Genomic DNA, 14,223 nt, shown 5'->3' with positions numbered 1-14,223 from the left:
TATAAGTTCTGAGCATATAGCGTCCAGCATGGTGACTGTAGTTAATACTGGAACTGTACATATGAAAGATGCTAAGAGAGTAGATCTTCAAATTTCTCATCATGAGAAAAAAACTATCCATGTGAGGTGATAGATGTTCACTAGACTTATTGTGAATTTTATACATACATCAGATCACTATGTTATATACCTTACAAGGTTATATGCCAATAATATCAAGGATGAGGAGAAGAAAGGAAGACATTTGAAACTGAAATCTGAATCTTGGGTCTCTGTTAGCTGGATAGTAATGTCCTTGTCCAAGGCAGTGATCTGGGTTGCCCATGCTTCTGTTTGAAAGGGGTGGCAATAAAGAAAAATGCAGAAAACTAGGAAATTCTGAAACTATCTCAGTCTTCCTTGTACACACAGAGCTCATTTTAGTATTTTCATATTTCATGAATTTATTTAATTAGAGAAAATGAGTTCTAAATCTCTCCAAAATAGTGTCTGTGCCCACGTTGACCCAGGGTTCTCTATATAGAAGCTTGGATGTGGTAAGGATGGAGGGGAGCCATCCAGATTCTTACTTCCTTTTCCTCAGATATGAATATAAACTGTTTATCCAGAGACCCTTTAAATTTTTTCTAAGAAATCATTCTATAAAATTTTTTGATATTTCAAAAATTAGACTTATTCTCCCTTTTGAGTTAGTAGCTAATATTCTTTCCAAAGCAAATGTCTTTATGTGGTATTAAAAATCCAAAATTCATTCATCAATTTTTTTATAATCATTTTTTGAAGCATAACTTCTATATCATGAAATTCTCCTGCTTTTAAGTGGACAATTCAGAGACTTTTAGTAAATTACAGAGTTGTATAACCATTACCACAGTCCCATTTAAAAACATTTCATCACTTGAAAAGGACACCTGTCTCATTTGCATGCTGCCATGCTAATGTGATTTTTGTCTCTATCAATTCACCTATTCTAGACATTTCATAGAAATGAAATCATATAGCACATGGTCTTTTTATGACTGGCCTCCTTTACGTAGCATAGTGTTTTTAAGATTCCTCCAAGTTGTGGGACATAATTAATTCATACTGTGTAGTAATTCATTCCTTTTTTTGTGACTGAATAATATTCCATTGCATGGATAAAGGGCTACACTGCCTTTATTCATCCATTTGCCAGTGGAAGGACACTGGGCTGTGTCCCCACCATTTGGTGGGGAGAGGTAGGGTTGCATTCAGCTCTGGGAGTAAGTGTGGGAGGCTCAGAGCACTTCCTGGTCTAGTTGATCAGGTCAGCCTTCAGGGATGAGGGACCTGAAACAGGTTTGGGGTTGAGGCTCCTGGAGTTCTGAGGAAAGAGGCTCCAGCACATGCCTTACCACCAACTTCCTGCAGGGGGCGCAGAGGCAGTCACAACCACCCAGAACATGGCAGCTTGCAGCATGTGTGCTCACATTCCCATCATGCAAAGGGCACATGACTTGAGTGAGGTAGCCACTCAAGAGAGGGGGACCCTCCATCCCTTGGAGGGAAACTCCAGATGTTTCTTTATTAAATGTATGAGCTTCAGTTTCCTCATCTGTAAAATTAACTCTGCAAGATTATCAGGAGAATTAAAGTGAATAGAATATTTCCTGGAATTTAATACCAGAACGAAGACTATAGTATTGCCATTAACCATTATTAGCACATGCCATGGACAATACCTGATGGAAGGATCCATTCCATTGTCTGCCTTCATTTGAGATGTGTAGACCATGTTAGGAGTATGGTTTTCCCTGACTGTTCAAGATTTGAAGGTGATCTTAGGGTAGCTAATGTTGCTACACAGGGCAGATTATTGGGGAAAAGATGGGCTGAGAATTCATAGACTTGGCATGTTTCATTGTACTCTAAGAGGACCACTTATGTGATTAGAGACACTTAGTTGCTCTTCATTCTAGAGGTGGTTCATTTCTTCTCTTGAAACAAACCCATTGTCAAGTCTTTAATGTGTGACATCTTAGAATCATGAAAAATGATAGGCCAATGCCTTAGACAAAACTCCTGACTGAGATTCTGATTTCTCAGTGTGCAAAGCATGAGGTAATATAGGGATGTGTCCTATGGTTCTATAGGATAAGACAGAAACTGCTGGGCTCCCCAGCACAGTGCCCCTGGAGGGGTAATAGCATCGCATCACAAGGGCTCATGGGTGGGGAAACCATGGCTGGGGGGGAAGAATGGATGAGAAGCTTCACTGAGGTGTTATCTAAAGAACTTCCATAGGACACCATGGAAGATGATTTTCTGTGGTTCTCAGAATCACCTGGGTGCCACTGTCAGAGGTTCTGGTTGGTGAGCACTGGAGCTAAATTTGTGCTTTTAAGAGGCTCCTTGATGTTGCATTTGGCCAGTTGTAAATGTAAATGGTTTGCTAAGCATTTGATATATTCACTTATTTGATACATATGTACACATACATATCTACACATACTGAGCAGCTAATTTGTCTTAGATGCAGTTTTGTGTTTCTAGATACAGTGGGAACAAGATAAAAGTTCTCCTCGAAGGGAGGAATTGGTATGGGCAGTACTTTGGGAGTTTTCATTACTAGAAATGAAATAAATTAATTTTTACTTAATAAAAATGAATCAATACATCTTTTAGTTCCCTGTACTTGTTGGCTAGGGGAACACTAAATACGCCCATGAAATAATTGAGCTGTTATTTCAAACAGCATGTAAGAAAAGCAAAAATAGTCATTCAATTCCAGCTCTCCCTATCCAGAGTCTGGACTCTGAACGTTGACCCTTGTGGTACTCAAAGGGGGAAAGAGGATTGGAGAAAGTTGTTCTGAATATCAGCGAAGCAAACAGAATGTATTTAAGTGCCACAAAACAAAAACAAAAACAAACCTGCTGTAAAACAGGAGTCCTCTTTAGTCCGTATCACCTTGGGCTGCTGAAGTGTTCTGTAGGTAACACTTCACTAACCCATGTGTGAGGGAAGGAACAAAACGGCCCTGTGTCAACTCAGAATGCTGTAGGTTGTTCATTAATTTTCTACTACTCTCTATCAGTTCACATCAGCCACACTTTACTGTTATCCAGTAGTGGGTTCGGGGACTAGGTGCTTGAGCTAGCTCCAGGGGCTTCACAAGTTTGACTCAAAATATTCAGATTCTAGGTCTCCCCTGGTGGTGCAGTGGTTGAGCGCTGGGCTGTGAAGCTGCCCACAGCCTCTGCAGCACTGGTTCGATCCCTGGCCGCCGGGTGAGGATCCCACATGGCGCGCAGACCTCTCCTGCCACCTGCTGCTCCCCTCAGCAGTGTATTTTGTTGGTCTGCTTGTTCTGCTCCCCACTCTGGCTCTGGTGAATTCTCTCACCCTCCCACGCTTCTTACTGTACCCAGTGCTTGTATAAATAAAATAAATGAATCTTAAAAAAAAAAAAACTTAAAAAAAATTCAGATCCCGGGGCCTCCCTGATGGTGGAAGGGGTTAAAACACAACCTATGAAGCTGTCCACAGCCTCTGCAGCACAAGTTCGATCCCCGGCTGGCCAGGGAGCTACCCACATGGTGCGGCAGACCTCTCCTGACTCGCCCGCTGCTCCCCTCAGCAGTGTACTTTGGTAAATCTGCCTGTTCTGTTCCCCACTCTGTCTCTGGTGAATCCTCTCACCCCCACACCTCTGGCTTGTACCCCAGCTCTTGTATGCATAAATAAATAAATCTTAAAAAAATATTGAGATTCCCAGGCATTAACTCTGCAGATTCTGATTGGGGAGGTCTGGGGGACCTGGGAAGCTGCATCTTAAAAAGTTTTTCAGCGATTCCGGTGTTTGGTCTATTGGGACCCCAAGGAAATGGTGAAGCGAGAGTTGATGTGGATCCCAGGAGAAACCACAGTCTGGTAATGACTCAGCTCAACTCCCCCTCCTCCTCAGTGGAGTCCTTCCGAGTCCTCCTGTCTCTGAGCTCCAACACTAGGAGCCCGACGGTGGGCTCACCACTTTGATGATGATCCTTGAACTCCTCAAAATTTGTCTTGTTTCCCAATAGAGTTTAAAGTCTACTGAACTCAGGTCCTGCCTCAAGCCCCAGCTGTTGACAGTGGGCAACCTTATGTCCAGGTTTTCCTAGAGCGGAGTCGGGCAGGAGGGTACACTCCTGGTACATAGGACTCTCCATTTAAAATTGTGCTGAGCAAAATGGTAAAGTACATGAGTTTATATGGAGAAATCCTAATAAAGGAAGTGGTGTGAATATGCCGAAACTGGGGTGAGTGCGACCTCAATCATGGAAATATTGCTGCCTGTGACAATGTCACTGGTAAAGGCCACTGTCTTCGGAAACATCCTTAAACCATTAGCTTTGTGCTCTGTGGTGAGAATGTGCTGCCCCAGGGGTAAATTTCTCCCCTTTCCTCTCCCCTAGCTGCCTGCTAAGCAGCAAGTTCCCTGCTCCCAAGTAAGACTGTGAGTTTTCCTTCTCCCTCTCTTTTTCCTCTTTTAGAAATGATATTTTTGCCAGCGATAGGGCGAATCAATCTATGATTAGTTTCCCTTCTACAAAAGTAAGGAGTACATGAATAATTAACTCTATGCCTCTGAATCATTTAAATTCTCCGACAATATTCATTGCTCCTCTACCTTCTCTTCCCAGGCTTTACCCCCCTTTCTTATCTTCCTGGATCCCTTCTCTAAGGCTTATCCCTAACTACTGTCCAAAATAATGGTTGCTGGGATTGGTGACCAGTTATCCTGGTTTGCCCAGGACTGGGTGGGATGGGTGGAATGGGGGACTCCTGGGATGTCGGGCTCTCTGGTTTAAAGCTAGACATCCTCAGGCAAGCCAGCATGAATTGGCCACTCCAGCTTCATTCCATCCAGGAGAGACATCTTAAAAATAGGAAATACCTTCAAAGCAGAACTGGAAAATGGTATTTTGTGAAGTAGTGATATAGGCTTAATGTCTGGGGTAGGGAGACTAACGTCTCCCTCAACTCACACTTACTGTTTAGTGGTGTCACTGGCCAGACCAGGGTTGGAATATGCCATTAGCATCATCTAAATAATTGCTTTGCATGGAGAAATTTTTCTCTATATTATGAATTCTTACTACCAACTAAAGAGCGGATTAATTCATCTAGAGTGGACCTCAGCATTGGTATTTTTAGTGTTTTCCAGGTGATGCTGATGTGCAGACAGGATTGAAACCTTCTGGTCCAGGCACATGTGCTGATAAATACACTGATGACTCTGGGTAAGGCTTTCTCTCATTGCCTCTGTGGATTTGCTTTCTCTACAAGAGCCACAATGGTGCAGTTTTCAGTTTCACAACCCAAAGTGTGGGTTGCAGATGGGTATGAGTTGACAAAATGCCTGTTACTGTTCCACCCTCAGACTTAAGGAGAAATAAGCATAAGCAACGAGAAACTTCTTAAAGCAATCAGAGAGTAAATGTATGTCTAATAGATCTAATAATAAAAACTTGAATTTATATTTTGCATCTTATATTTTGGCTTCTTAAAGTTTTTTTCTAGTATTACCCTATTGTGTTTTACAAAATAGTAGTTTGTGACAAATGGGAAATTAAAACAAACCCCCAAACATGTTCTAGAGGCCCTGCCCTAGAATAATAAGTGATCTCCTGGTCCAGGAAGAGAAGGTTTGCCTTGATCCAGTCCATGAGGATAGCTGCCTGAAGCACTGTGGGGAGAGGGATGTGTGAGGTGGACTCTGTCATCCACAGGACCAGGGCAGAGTGGGGCAGTGTGAGTGCTGGGAGTTATCTCCTTGACACAGTCCAATGCTTATCTTGCACTCATTGAGGAATAGAGGACCAGAGGGAAAACGAGATCACCCCCAAATCACACCCTGAGTTGGGGACAGAGCAAAGACCAGGACCCAATACTCTTCCCTCCATACCATGCTCTCCCTTCTCAACCTTCTCTCCCTTAATCTTGACATCCCTGGACAAACCAGTCCTGCTGCTGACACTGCATGACTCTGGAGAACGGTTGTATGCAAAGTAATTTTAAAAAGCCATGTACTTCCTCAGAACCCACAGCCTAACCAGGCAGAATCAGAGTCACAGCCAGTCCTGAACTCATCTGAGAAACAGGCAAGACCAGCTCCAGGGCTCCTGGGGTTCAGCAGGAGTTGGAAAGACCACCGCCGTGGGGTGCATGTCAATACCAAGGTCTTCAACCACACCCATCTTTCTCATCCTGCTGTTTGCTAGTCCTATAAATCCCAGAACAATTTTTTATTAGACTTGAAAGTCATTGTTAATCCAGCATATCACCCACTGCTTTGACATAAACCATCACACGACTGAAAACCAGGCACAATTCACTTAAACTCAAAAGACAGGTTAAAGAGACTTACTGTGTCCAAAAGAAGTTTTTCAGCTTTGTCTCGGCTGATACTCTTATTATACCACCTGAAGGCAGGAGAAAAATCAATGTTTTTTTTTTTCCAAAATTTCATTATGTATAAAATACAATTTATATTAGAAATGCGTTGGTCATTTTCTGTTGTTACCAGGGTTTCCCAACTTAAAGCAAAAGCATGAATCATTTCCAGGTATGCTGTTTACTTGGGCAGGAACAATAATCAGAATTGACAAAATATTGATATTTACTGAAACTAGGTTTGGGGTACATGGAGGTCCATTGTCTTATTCTATTTTTGTGCATATTGGGAGTTTTCCTTAATCAACTTTTAGAAAATATTTATCTTCCTCTCCATTTCATTAGTCAATGATTGGTTATAAGTAGGATGATGGTATAAACAGCTATAAGAATTTATTACACATTTGAAAATATACTTAATATTCTATTTTAAAACAAGTAAAGTATTTTCCACTCTAAGATGAGTTTTCAAGATCTTCTGCAAAGACATACTTTTCATAATTTTGGTGTCTGTTAAAAAAATAACTAAAAAGTAGGAAAGTAGAATATGGGTGAGTTTTAGGTTGAAACTTTTGAATATTGTTAAAACTTGATCCACATCCTGGTCTCTATGGCCACTTACTAGGTAAGAGATGATAAAACAATCATCAATTAATAATCAGTTTTGGGAATTCATAAACACAGGAGGAGAGAGGCTCTGGGTGGGAAGGGATGCCACTTATCAAGTTGACCTATCTCTTTGAGAGTAGCCATGGATAAGGGAATTGGTGCCATCATCTGAACTTTGGAACATCATACAATTGAATGTCCTCTACACCTCAGTGAACTTTTGCCTAGTTGAGGACTGGAAAACATGCTCATCTCATGTGCAAACTCTGGTCAATTAGTAATGGATTGTGTATCGGAAATATTGAGACCAGTTTGGGGTCAGTGTGAAGAGTGTCATATCTAAGAGTCTACCCCGAGTTCTGACACAGGAAGGGGATGCCAACAAGAGCTATGATGTGCTTCCTTCATCTCCCCTGACCCTTCATTTTAAGGAAAAGGGATCAAAGATACAACCTGGTAAGGAACCTCCCCCTCCACCCCTGCCCACCAAGATCATGCCTTAGACAAGGCAAGAGACCTCAGGCAATCAATTCACCAACCCACGGCTATGTCCCAGGTGATACATTTTTGAGTCCCTATACAGATACCACCTGAAATTAGACAACATTCAGATCAAGAATAAAAATTCATTGTATTTAGTCTATTTTTTTTTTAAATAGAGGATGTTATCTTTTGTTAAAGACCCTGTCAACAACAGCAAGATGTTAATAATGCCTTTAGAAAAATGAATAAAACAACCAAAAATACTTGGTCTATTTTATATCCTGATGTATACCAAACATCTGAGTGCTCGCTTTAGTCATTTTATTCTCTAGCTGCAATTCTATACCTGAAAAATACAAACTAATGGAATCAATTGGACTCACAGACTGCTCTGTTTGCATGGTGCAGTTTTTTAATTTAAAAATGACTTCAGTAAGGGATGATACTTGGGCTTTCTTTTTTGCCACAGTCTCCTCCATTCTCTATTACTTTATAGTCTTTGGAATTTTAAATTTGCCCTTCTATCAAAAATGAAGAAACTCTGATGAAAAGCAAAAGCAAACAAATTTTCCCAGATCACTTGAAATACTTTTTTTCTAAAGGCATTGTCTATTCGAAAAATAGCAATTTTATTTACACACCATTCAGACATGTTTCATTGCAGCTCAAGTAATTTTGGAATTGATGACTCTTCTGCTTACTAAGGGAGGGGCCACTCTGTTAACTTGATCACAATCAGCCTCAGGTTGAGACACTCTTCAAAAAATAATGGCTCTTCACTATAAAATCCATGAGAATTTCACTAGCAAAAACCACCTTTGAACTACTCATAAGTTCAAAGCTTCATTAGCTAGCATTCTTTAATTCTGGAAGCTTATAATTGGTGAATGCTAAAAAAATTACCCTTTTAAAATAATTTTAATTTACCCCTAAATTGTAAAATATTAGAAGAAAAATCCCTATATGCCTTTTACTCAGGTGAACCAATTACTGGCATTTAACTTTGCCATTTCTTCTACACAGATATATTTTTCCTGAACCAGCTGAGATCAGACTTTTACTCATAAGTACCTCAGCATGTTTTTCTGAGAAATAGAATATGCACCTATACAACAACAGTTATCAGGAAATTTAATGTTGATATACTATTAACTAAATATAGACTTTACCCCAGTTGTATTCCAATAATGAGTCCTAATGAAGGGTTTTATAACTTTTTTGGTAACCGCTCAAGATCCACCCCGGGATTACAGGTGCATTTAGTTATGGCATCTCTGTCGGCTCCCTCAATGTAGAACAATTTCTCAGACCTTTGCTTCTCAAAGTAATATTCTCTGGAGAACACAGACCAGTTAGTTTTTGGAATATTCCCTCCGTTTGATCTGTCTATGATTTCCTCATGACTAAATGGTCCCAGATTTGGTCAGAAGGGACAATTTTAATCTGACTTCTGTGCTCATTTAAAAAAATAAAAATGAGGGGCCTCCCCAGTGGCGCAGCGGTTGAGTGCTGGGTTGCAAAGCTGCCCGCAGCAGCTTCTGCAGTGCCGGTTCGATCCCCGGCCCTCGGGAGAGGGTCCTACATGGCGCGCAGACCTCTCCTGCCGCCCGCTGCTCCCCTCAGCAGTGTACTTTGGTCCTTCTGCCTGTTCTGTTCCCAGCTCTGGCTCTGGTGAATTCTCTCGCCCTCCCATGCTTCTGACTGTACCCAGTGCTTGTATGTATAAATAAATAAATAAATAAAATCTTAAAAAAATAAAAATAAAAAAATAAAAATGAGGTGGGGGGAATACTCACTTACTTGTTGGTGCAACAAGTTGTTTTCACTTTATCTTATTCTTTTCCTGGCCCACCTCTGAATCCCCAAGCTGTTTCTCCAAGAAACCCTGGTTCTTTTGAGTGGGAAGTGCTGTTTAGAAACTAAGATCCAGGAACACAGTGCTATTGCAGTGACGGTGCTCCTGGGCTTTTCGCAGCTGAGCGAGGAGATATATGAGTATGGTGAGCACATTGTACACTGCAGTTGGATTTCATTAAACATTAAATAGTTCCATTAAAATTATATCCATGTGGCCTCTTCTTCTCAATGACAGCTGGCACCAGACAACATCAGCTAAGCAGATATTTACTGTCGACTTGTTAGTCTGCTGTTTGGGTGTTGGAAGTTCTGCATTAAATCATATTTTAAATCAGTTGGTGTCTGGGCCAGTGTTTTTTCCATCTCTATAGACCAATTCCTGTGCTTCCCTGGAGAACCTCTTCCTGTTGCCACTATCTGCTTGGGCACCTGAGATGCATCTCTTTGAAGAGAGGTGGGGGTGGGGTGAAGTATTCAATGTTAAATGAAATCCAGCTGCAGTATACAATGTGCTCACCATATTCATATATCTCCTCACCCAGCTGCCCAAAAGCCCAGGAGCAACCACACTACAATGCCCACCCCTTCTCCTACTTAAGGGGTTCCTCTCCTACTAATTTAGGGCTCTGAGTACAGGAGAGGGGACAGTGGGTTTGGAAGAGGAATGCCTGGTACTTTCATAACCAGCTCCTACCTCAGAAGGACTTGTTCATATCATATTTTTAGGAAAGAAATAAAGTCTCTTACTCAAAGGTTTCCAGACTGTTTGCAGATTTTTCTACCAGGTAACTGCTCGGTACATAGCCTTCATGCCTGTTAAAAGGGAAATAAATGTTTAGACCAACTCGAGGCTAATGTCTTTCTCCATCTGCTGGGTGGAATCCACTGAAAGACATTTCAAAGATTGGTGAGTCTCACATTTTTTGACATTCTGGAAAAGACTAAAGTTTTGGATTAAAAAATGGCTAAAAAATGGCAACAATTTGCTATGTCAAAGACACTAAATTTCTCTACTAAACTGCACCCTAATAAATAAGAAGTGGTTATTTTACTCAAAAAGCTCTGTTTGCTGCTCTCTTTATTATGAAATTTCCTCTACTGGAAAAAAATGAATGTTTAATCTCCATTTTCTATAAGGAAACATTATTTTGGGTGATAATCAGTATTTTTTTCCACTGTAGTGCTACAATTTTATAGTCAGGAAACCAAAATAATTAAAATATAAGAGATTACTTTCCAACCACAGGTCCCAAAAGATATTGCCTGTTGGGACTGCCAACTTTTAATTCAAGGCCTCCCCAATATTTTTTGCTCATTAAGCTCCTTCAGTCACAGATGATATAAACATAGATAGATGATATAAAGGTCATGCTGGATTTGGGGGTGGAAATTACTTTTGAGCAGGAATAAGTAATTGTGCAGAAACTAAGACACACCAATAAAAGACTAATAAGAACATCAGAATACGTGTGTGCAAGTTTGTAGATTTCATAGCACTTCACAGACATAATCACATTTAGTAGCACAAGGTGAGGGCATGTCTGGATTTCTAGCTCCAAATCTGTCAAATGAGGGACAACAGTGGTCCCAGAATCCTAAAATCCCTAAGCACCCTCAGATACTGCCTAACTGTAATAAGATGGGGATCATTTCTTGCTCTTTCTTCCATAAAGTGTTTTAATTTTTATATAACAAGGCCATTTGTCAATCTAGGGATTATGTTTAATGGGGAGTATGTAATGTATTGCACAGGGCCTCCTTTGGAATGTTGGAAATGCAGCCTCAGAAACACTCTTAACCTGTGCTCTAGGAAGTCAGTGCCAATGGCTGGGAGCCACCTTATTCTGAAATTTGCCATTTTTTTTTGTTACATTTCAGATTAGAAAAGGGGGTCACAATTTTTTTTTTCATTCAAAAGTTCCATTATGGGGCCTCCCTGGTGGCGCAAGGAGGTAAGTGTCTGTACTATAAGCTGTTGGCAGCCACTGAAGCACGAGTTCAATCCCTAGCCAGGGAGCTAACTACCATGGTGCAGCAGACCTCTCCTGACTCACCCGCTGCTCTCCTCAATAGTGTATTTTTGTCAATCTGCCTGTTCTGCTCCCCACTCTGTTTCTGTGAGTACTCTCACCCCCTGTACTTCTGGCCTACACCCCAGCTCTTGTATGCATACATAAATAAATCTTAAAAAAAAAAAAGAATTCCATTATGGACAAGGGTTATTTGTACCACTTTGTCTACTCCATGAACCAGTTGAATGGCTAGTTCAAAGAATGGGCTTGTAACTAAGTCTTCAGTATTTCCTTTCTGATGCTTCCCAAAGTGACCACCCATTGGCACTATCTCTTCATGCCTTTTCTTTCCACCCAAAATAAGCACATCACAACGGAATCCAGTCTCACTTAAATACTCAAGAACAATAGTGCTTTGTGGAATAAGTTGCCAGTCTCCCAACTGAGTTTGGGGTGCCAGGAGCCAGCATAGCAATAGCAATTGACTGTGTCCCAGGCTCCTCTGAGAAGTGCCGAGACTCCCTCAACCTACTCCTTCTTCCTTCTACCTCTGCTCTCCTCTGCAGTGGTCATGCTGAAAGAGGCAGGACAAACAGCCCAGGCTTTTCTCTGCTCCCATCTCATCACAAACGCTGGGTCAGCAGCCACCTGATGCCTTACCCGTTCTTGTCCTGAACTCTCCACCAGTGGATCTCGGAGCTGTCCAGCAGGTAGTATTCCTCATTCCGCCGTAGCGTGAGCTCCTGGGGATCGTTGCTTTGGTAGTCATATAAGGCAATGACCAGGGTTTCCTCAGCTTCCCGAAGCAATCGCTGGAGGAGAGAAAGAACAAAATCAAAGCAAATCAGAGAAAGAAGGACAAGACCAGAATTAGGCCAGGAGCTGTAACTTGCTCTTGGCTCCATACTGGGTCAAACATGGGTTTTTACAACCCTCTGGGTTGTTCGCTGAGATCGTGTTCCTCTTGTTGACTTTTTCTTAGGAGTTAAGTTCACAGTGCTGACTCTGGTATGGAGACATTCAGTACCTGAAATTCATTGCCCCTCTCATTCTACCAGGTAGAGCAGCACCAAGGTGAATTCTAGGCTGTCATGTGCTTGTCACAAGAGTCTGCTGGCTTCTTTACTATCGCTATGTCACATGCTGTAACCTCTCTACCAGAAGCATCACATTCTAGGTGAAGTTGATGCAGTCAATGCAAGATCAATCCCTGCCTTCTGATTTGCCTTGCGGGTTTGTCCAGATGCATAGACTCATAGACTGACAGTACTGGAATGACTCTGAGAGGTCAGTTAATCCACTCTTTTGTTTATAAAGGGGACACTGAGACCCAGCTGCGAAAATGGGGGTAGCCCAGTTTTGCACTTGAATTAGTCTTAAAGCTCTCTACTGTAGCACATGTGTTCCCTTCATCCTCTAATGGACCTTCTTGCAAGTGTCTCTACTTTCCAAGACTTTCATAGGATGAGTGTTGAGGGCAAGCAGAAGAACTTGTAAAGCAAACAATCACCTGAGGCTAGGGTGGGCATACCTGCTAGAGATTAGCAGATTCTGCAAAAGAGTTACTATGGAAAGAGATGGAGAAATTGGCTGGAATGAGCTTTGGTTGGTTAATCAAAGCTTCTCTGAGCACACTGAGCATTTGGTGGCCTAAAAATATTGAGTTAAAAAAAAAAAGAAGGCTGCTCTTACTGACATCGCATATCATCCCACCTGAGTCCAGATTGCAATGGATATTAGTGAGTGGGTGTGGTGGTGCACTGCGTACTACAGGTAAGAGTGATGTGCCTGAGTCGATGGAGGAAGGAACGATGTTCAAGAGCACCTGAAGATATAAGGAGGAATGTGGCATCCCCAAGGGATTAATTGGGCCAGCAGATTAATCTCTATGAAGGAAAAGGTCAGAGCAGGTTCTCAAACCTTGATATACTTGCCTGCCCACAGGGGGCATTTTGGACATTTGGGCATTGGGGGGGGGGCGTTCTCAAATGTCATGAAGATTGTGGGTGCTCTTAGTGCTTAATGGGAGAGCACAAAACACACTGCAGGATCCCACATCCTGCACTGCTTTTGAATATCCTGTCAGATGTGCATGTGGTGAGAAACCTGCTTATAACACATATAATACTATCTGGGCCTGCCTCTCTGGTACACCAAGTGCTTGGCCTCCCACCAACTTTGTTGAGTTTGGGGCTTACCAAGAGCTGGTATCCATTCTGGAGAATCATAGATGTGAACACTGGATTTGAGTCCCTGATACCACATTCTTACATCAGTTGCATTTGAGAGGCCAAATCCAAATTGGTTTTGACCTACTGGTTTTAAGCAATAGACTATTTCTTTTTCATAGTCATAAAATGATATGTAAACAGAAAATGAGGATGAAGAAAAAGAAAAATATGAGATGAAGATTTTAGGCATAGTGGAGTTTTATATTTCACTCTGGGCTCCCTGATAATCAAGAAAAAAATAGGATATGAGTAAATCCATTAGTTTCATTAGTTGCACACCTGACAGAAAGGAGAAAGTAAATCCTTGCTTAGCTCTGGCTAAGGCAGATGATTTCTTGCCTCAGTGTTTTTATACAAAAGTGGCAATGGATTTCAGATGACTATTTGACATGGTTGGTCGAGGTATGGGTAATGGACTGTGTTGCTATGTCTTCCAAGCTAGTCACACCTATACTTATACGTAGAAACATATTAACATTTTCCAATTATTGTTTTTTCTTTTGAAATCATTATAGTTATAGCAGTTATTGATTCTCTTAGAAAGGAGTGTGTGTTTGTAAGTGGTATGACCTATGAGTAACTTTTTAGGACAATAAAAAGGGCTTTAAAAAATATTTGTCATAAGAAGGGAA

The 14,223-nt window shown here is 41.4% G+C and overlaps 1 protein-coding gene across 4 annotated transcripts in view; it reads right to left on the bottom strand.

The window, feature by feature from the left end:
* The window catches only part of ITK (IL2 inducible T cell kinase), a gene marked incomplete at its 5' end in the record, with an annotated part of 63,038 nt that overhangs the window by 14,696 nt on the left and 34,119 nt on the right, over nucleotides 1-14,223 (bottom strand). For all 4 annotated transcript variants that reach the window (XM_084241609.1, XM_084241610.1, XM_084241611.1 and 1 more), the window contains 3 exons: nucleotides 6,374-6,428; nucleotides 10,096-10,161; nucleotides 12,021-12,172. In XM_084241609.1, coding sequence (XP_084097735.1) covers nucleotides 6,374-6,428; nucleotides 10,096-10,161; nucleotides 12,021-12,172 — 273 coding nt within the window. The remainder of the gene's footprint in view (nucleotides 1-6,373; nucleotides 6,429-10,095; nucleotides 10,162-12,020; nucleotides 12,173-14,223) is intronic.

Source organism: Talpa europaea (assembly GCF_964194135.1).
Source record: "Talpa europaea genome assembly, chromosome: 9".
Classification (NCBI taxonomy): Eukaryota; Metazoa; Chordata; class Mammalia; order Eulipotyphla; family Talpidae; genus Talpa; species Talpa europaea.
Note: the sequence above shows the minus strand (reverse complement) of the source record. Positions and strands in the feature narration are given on the sequence as shown.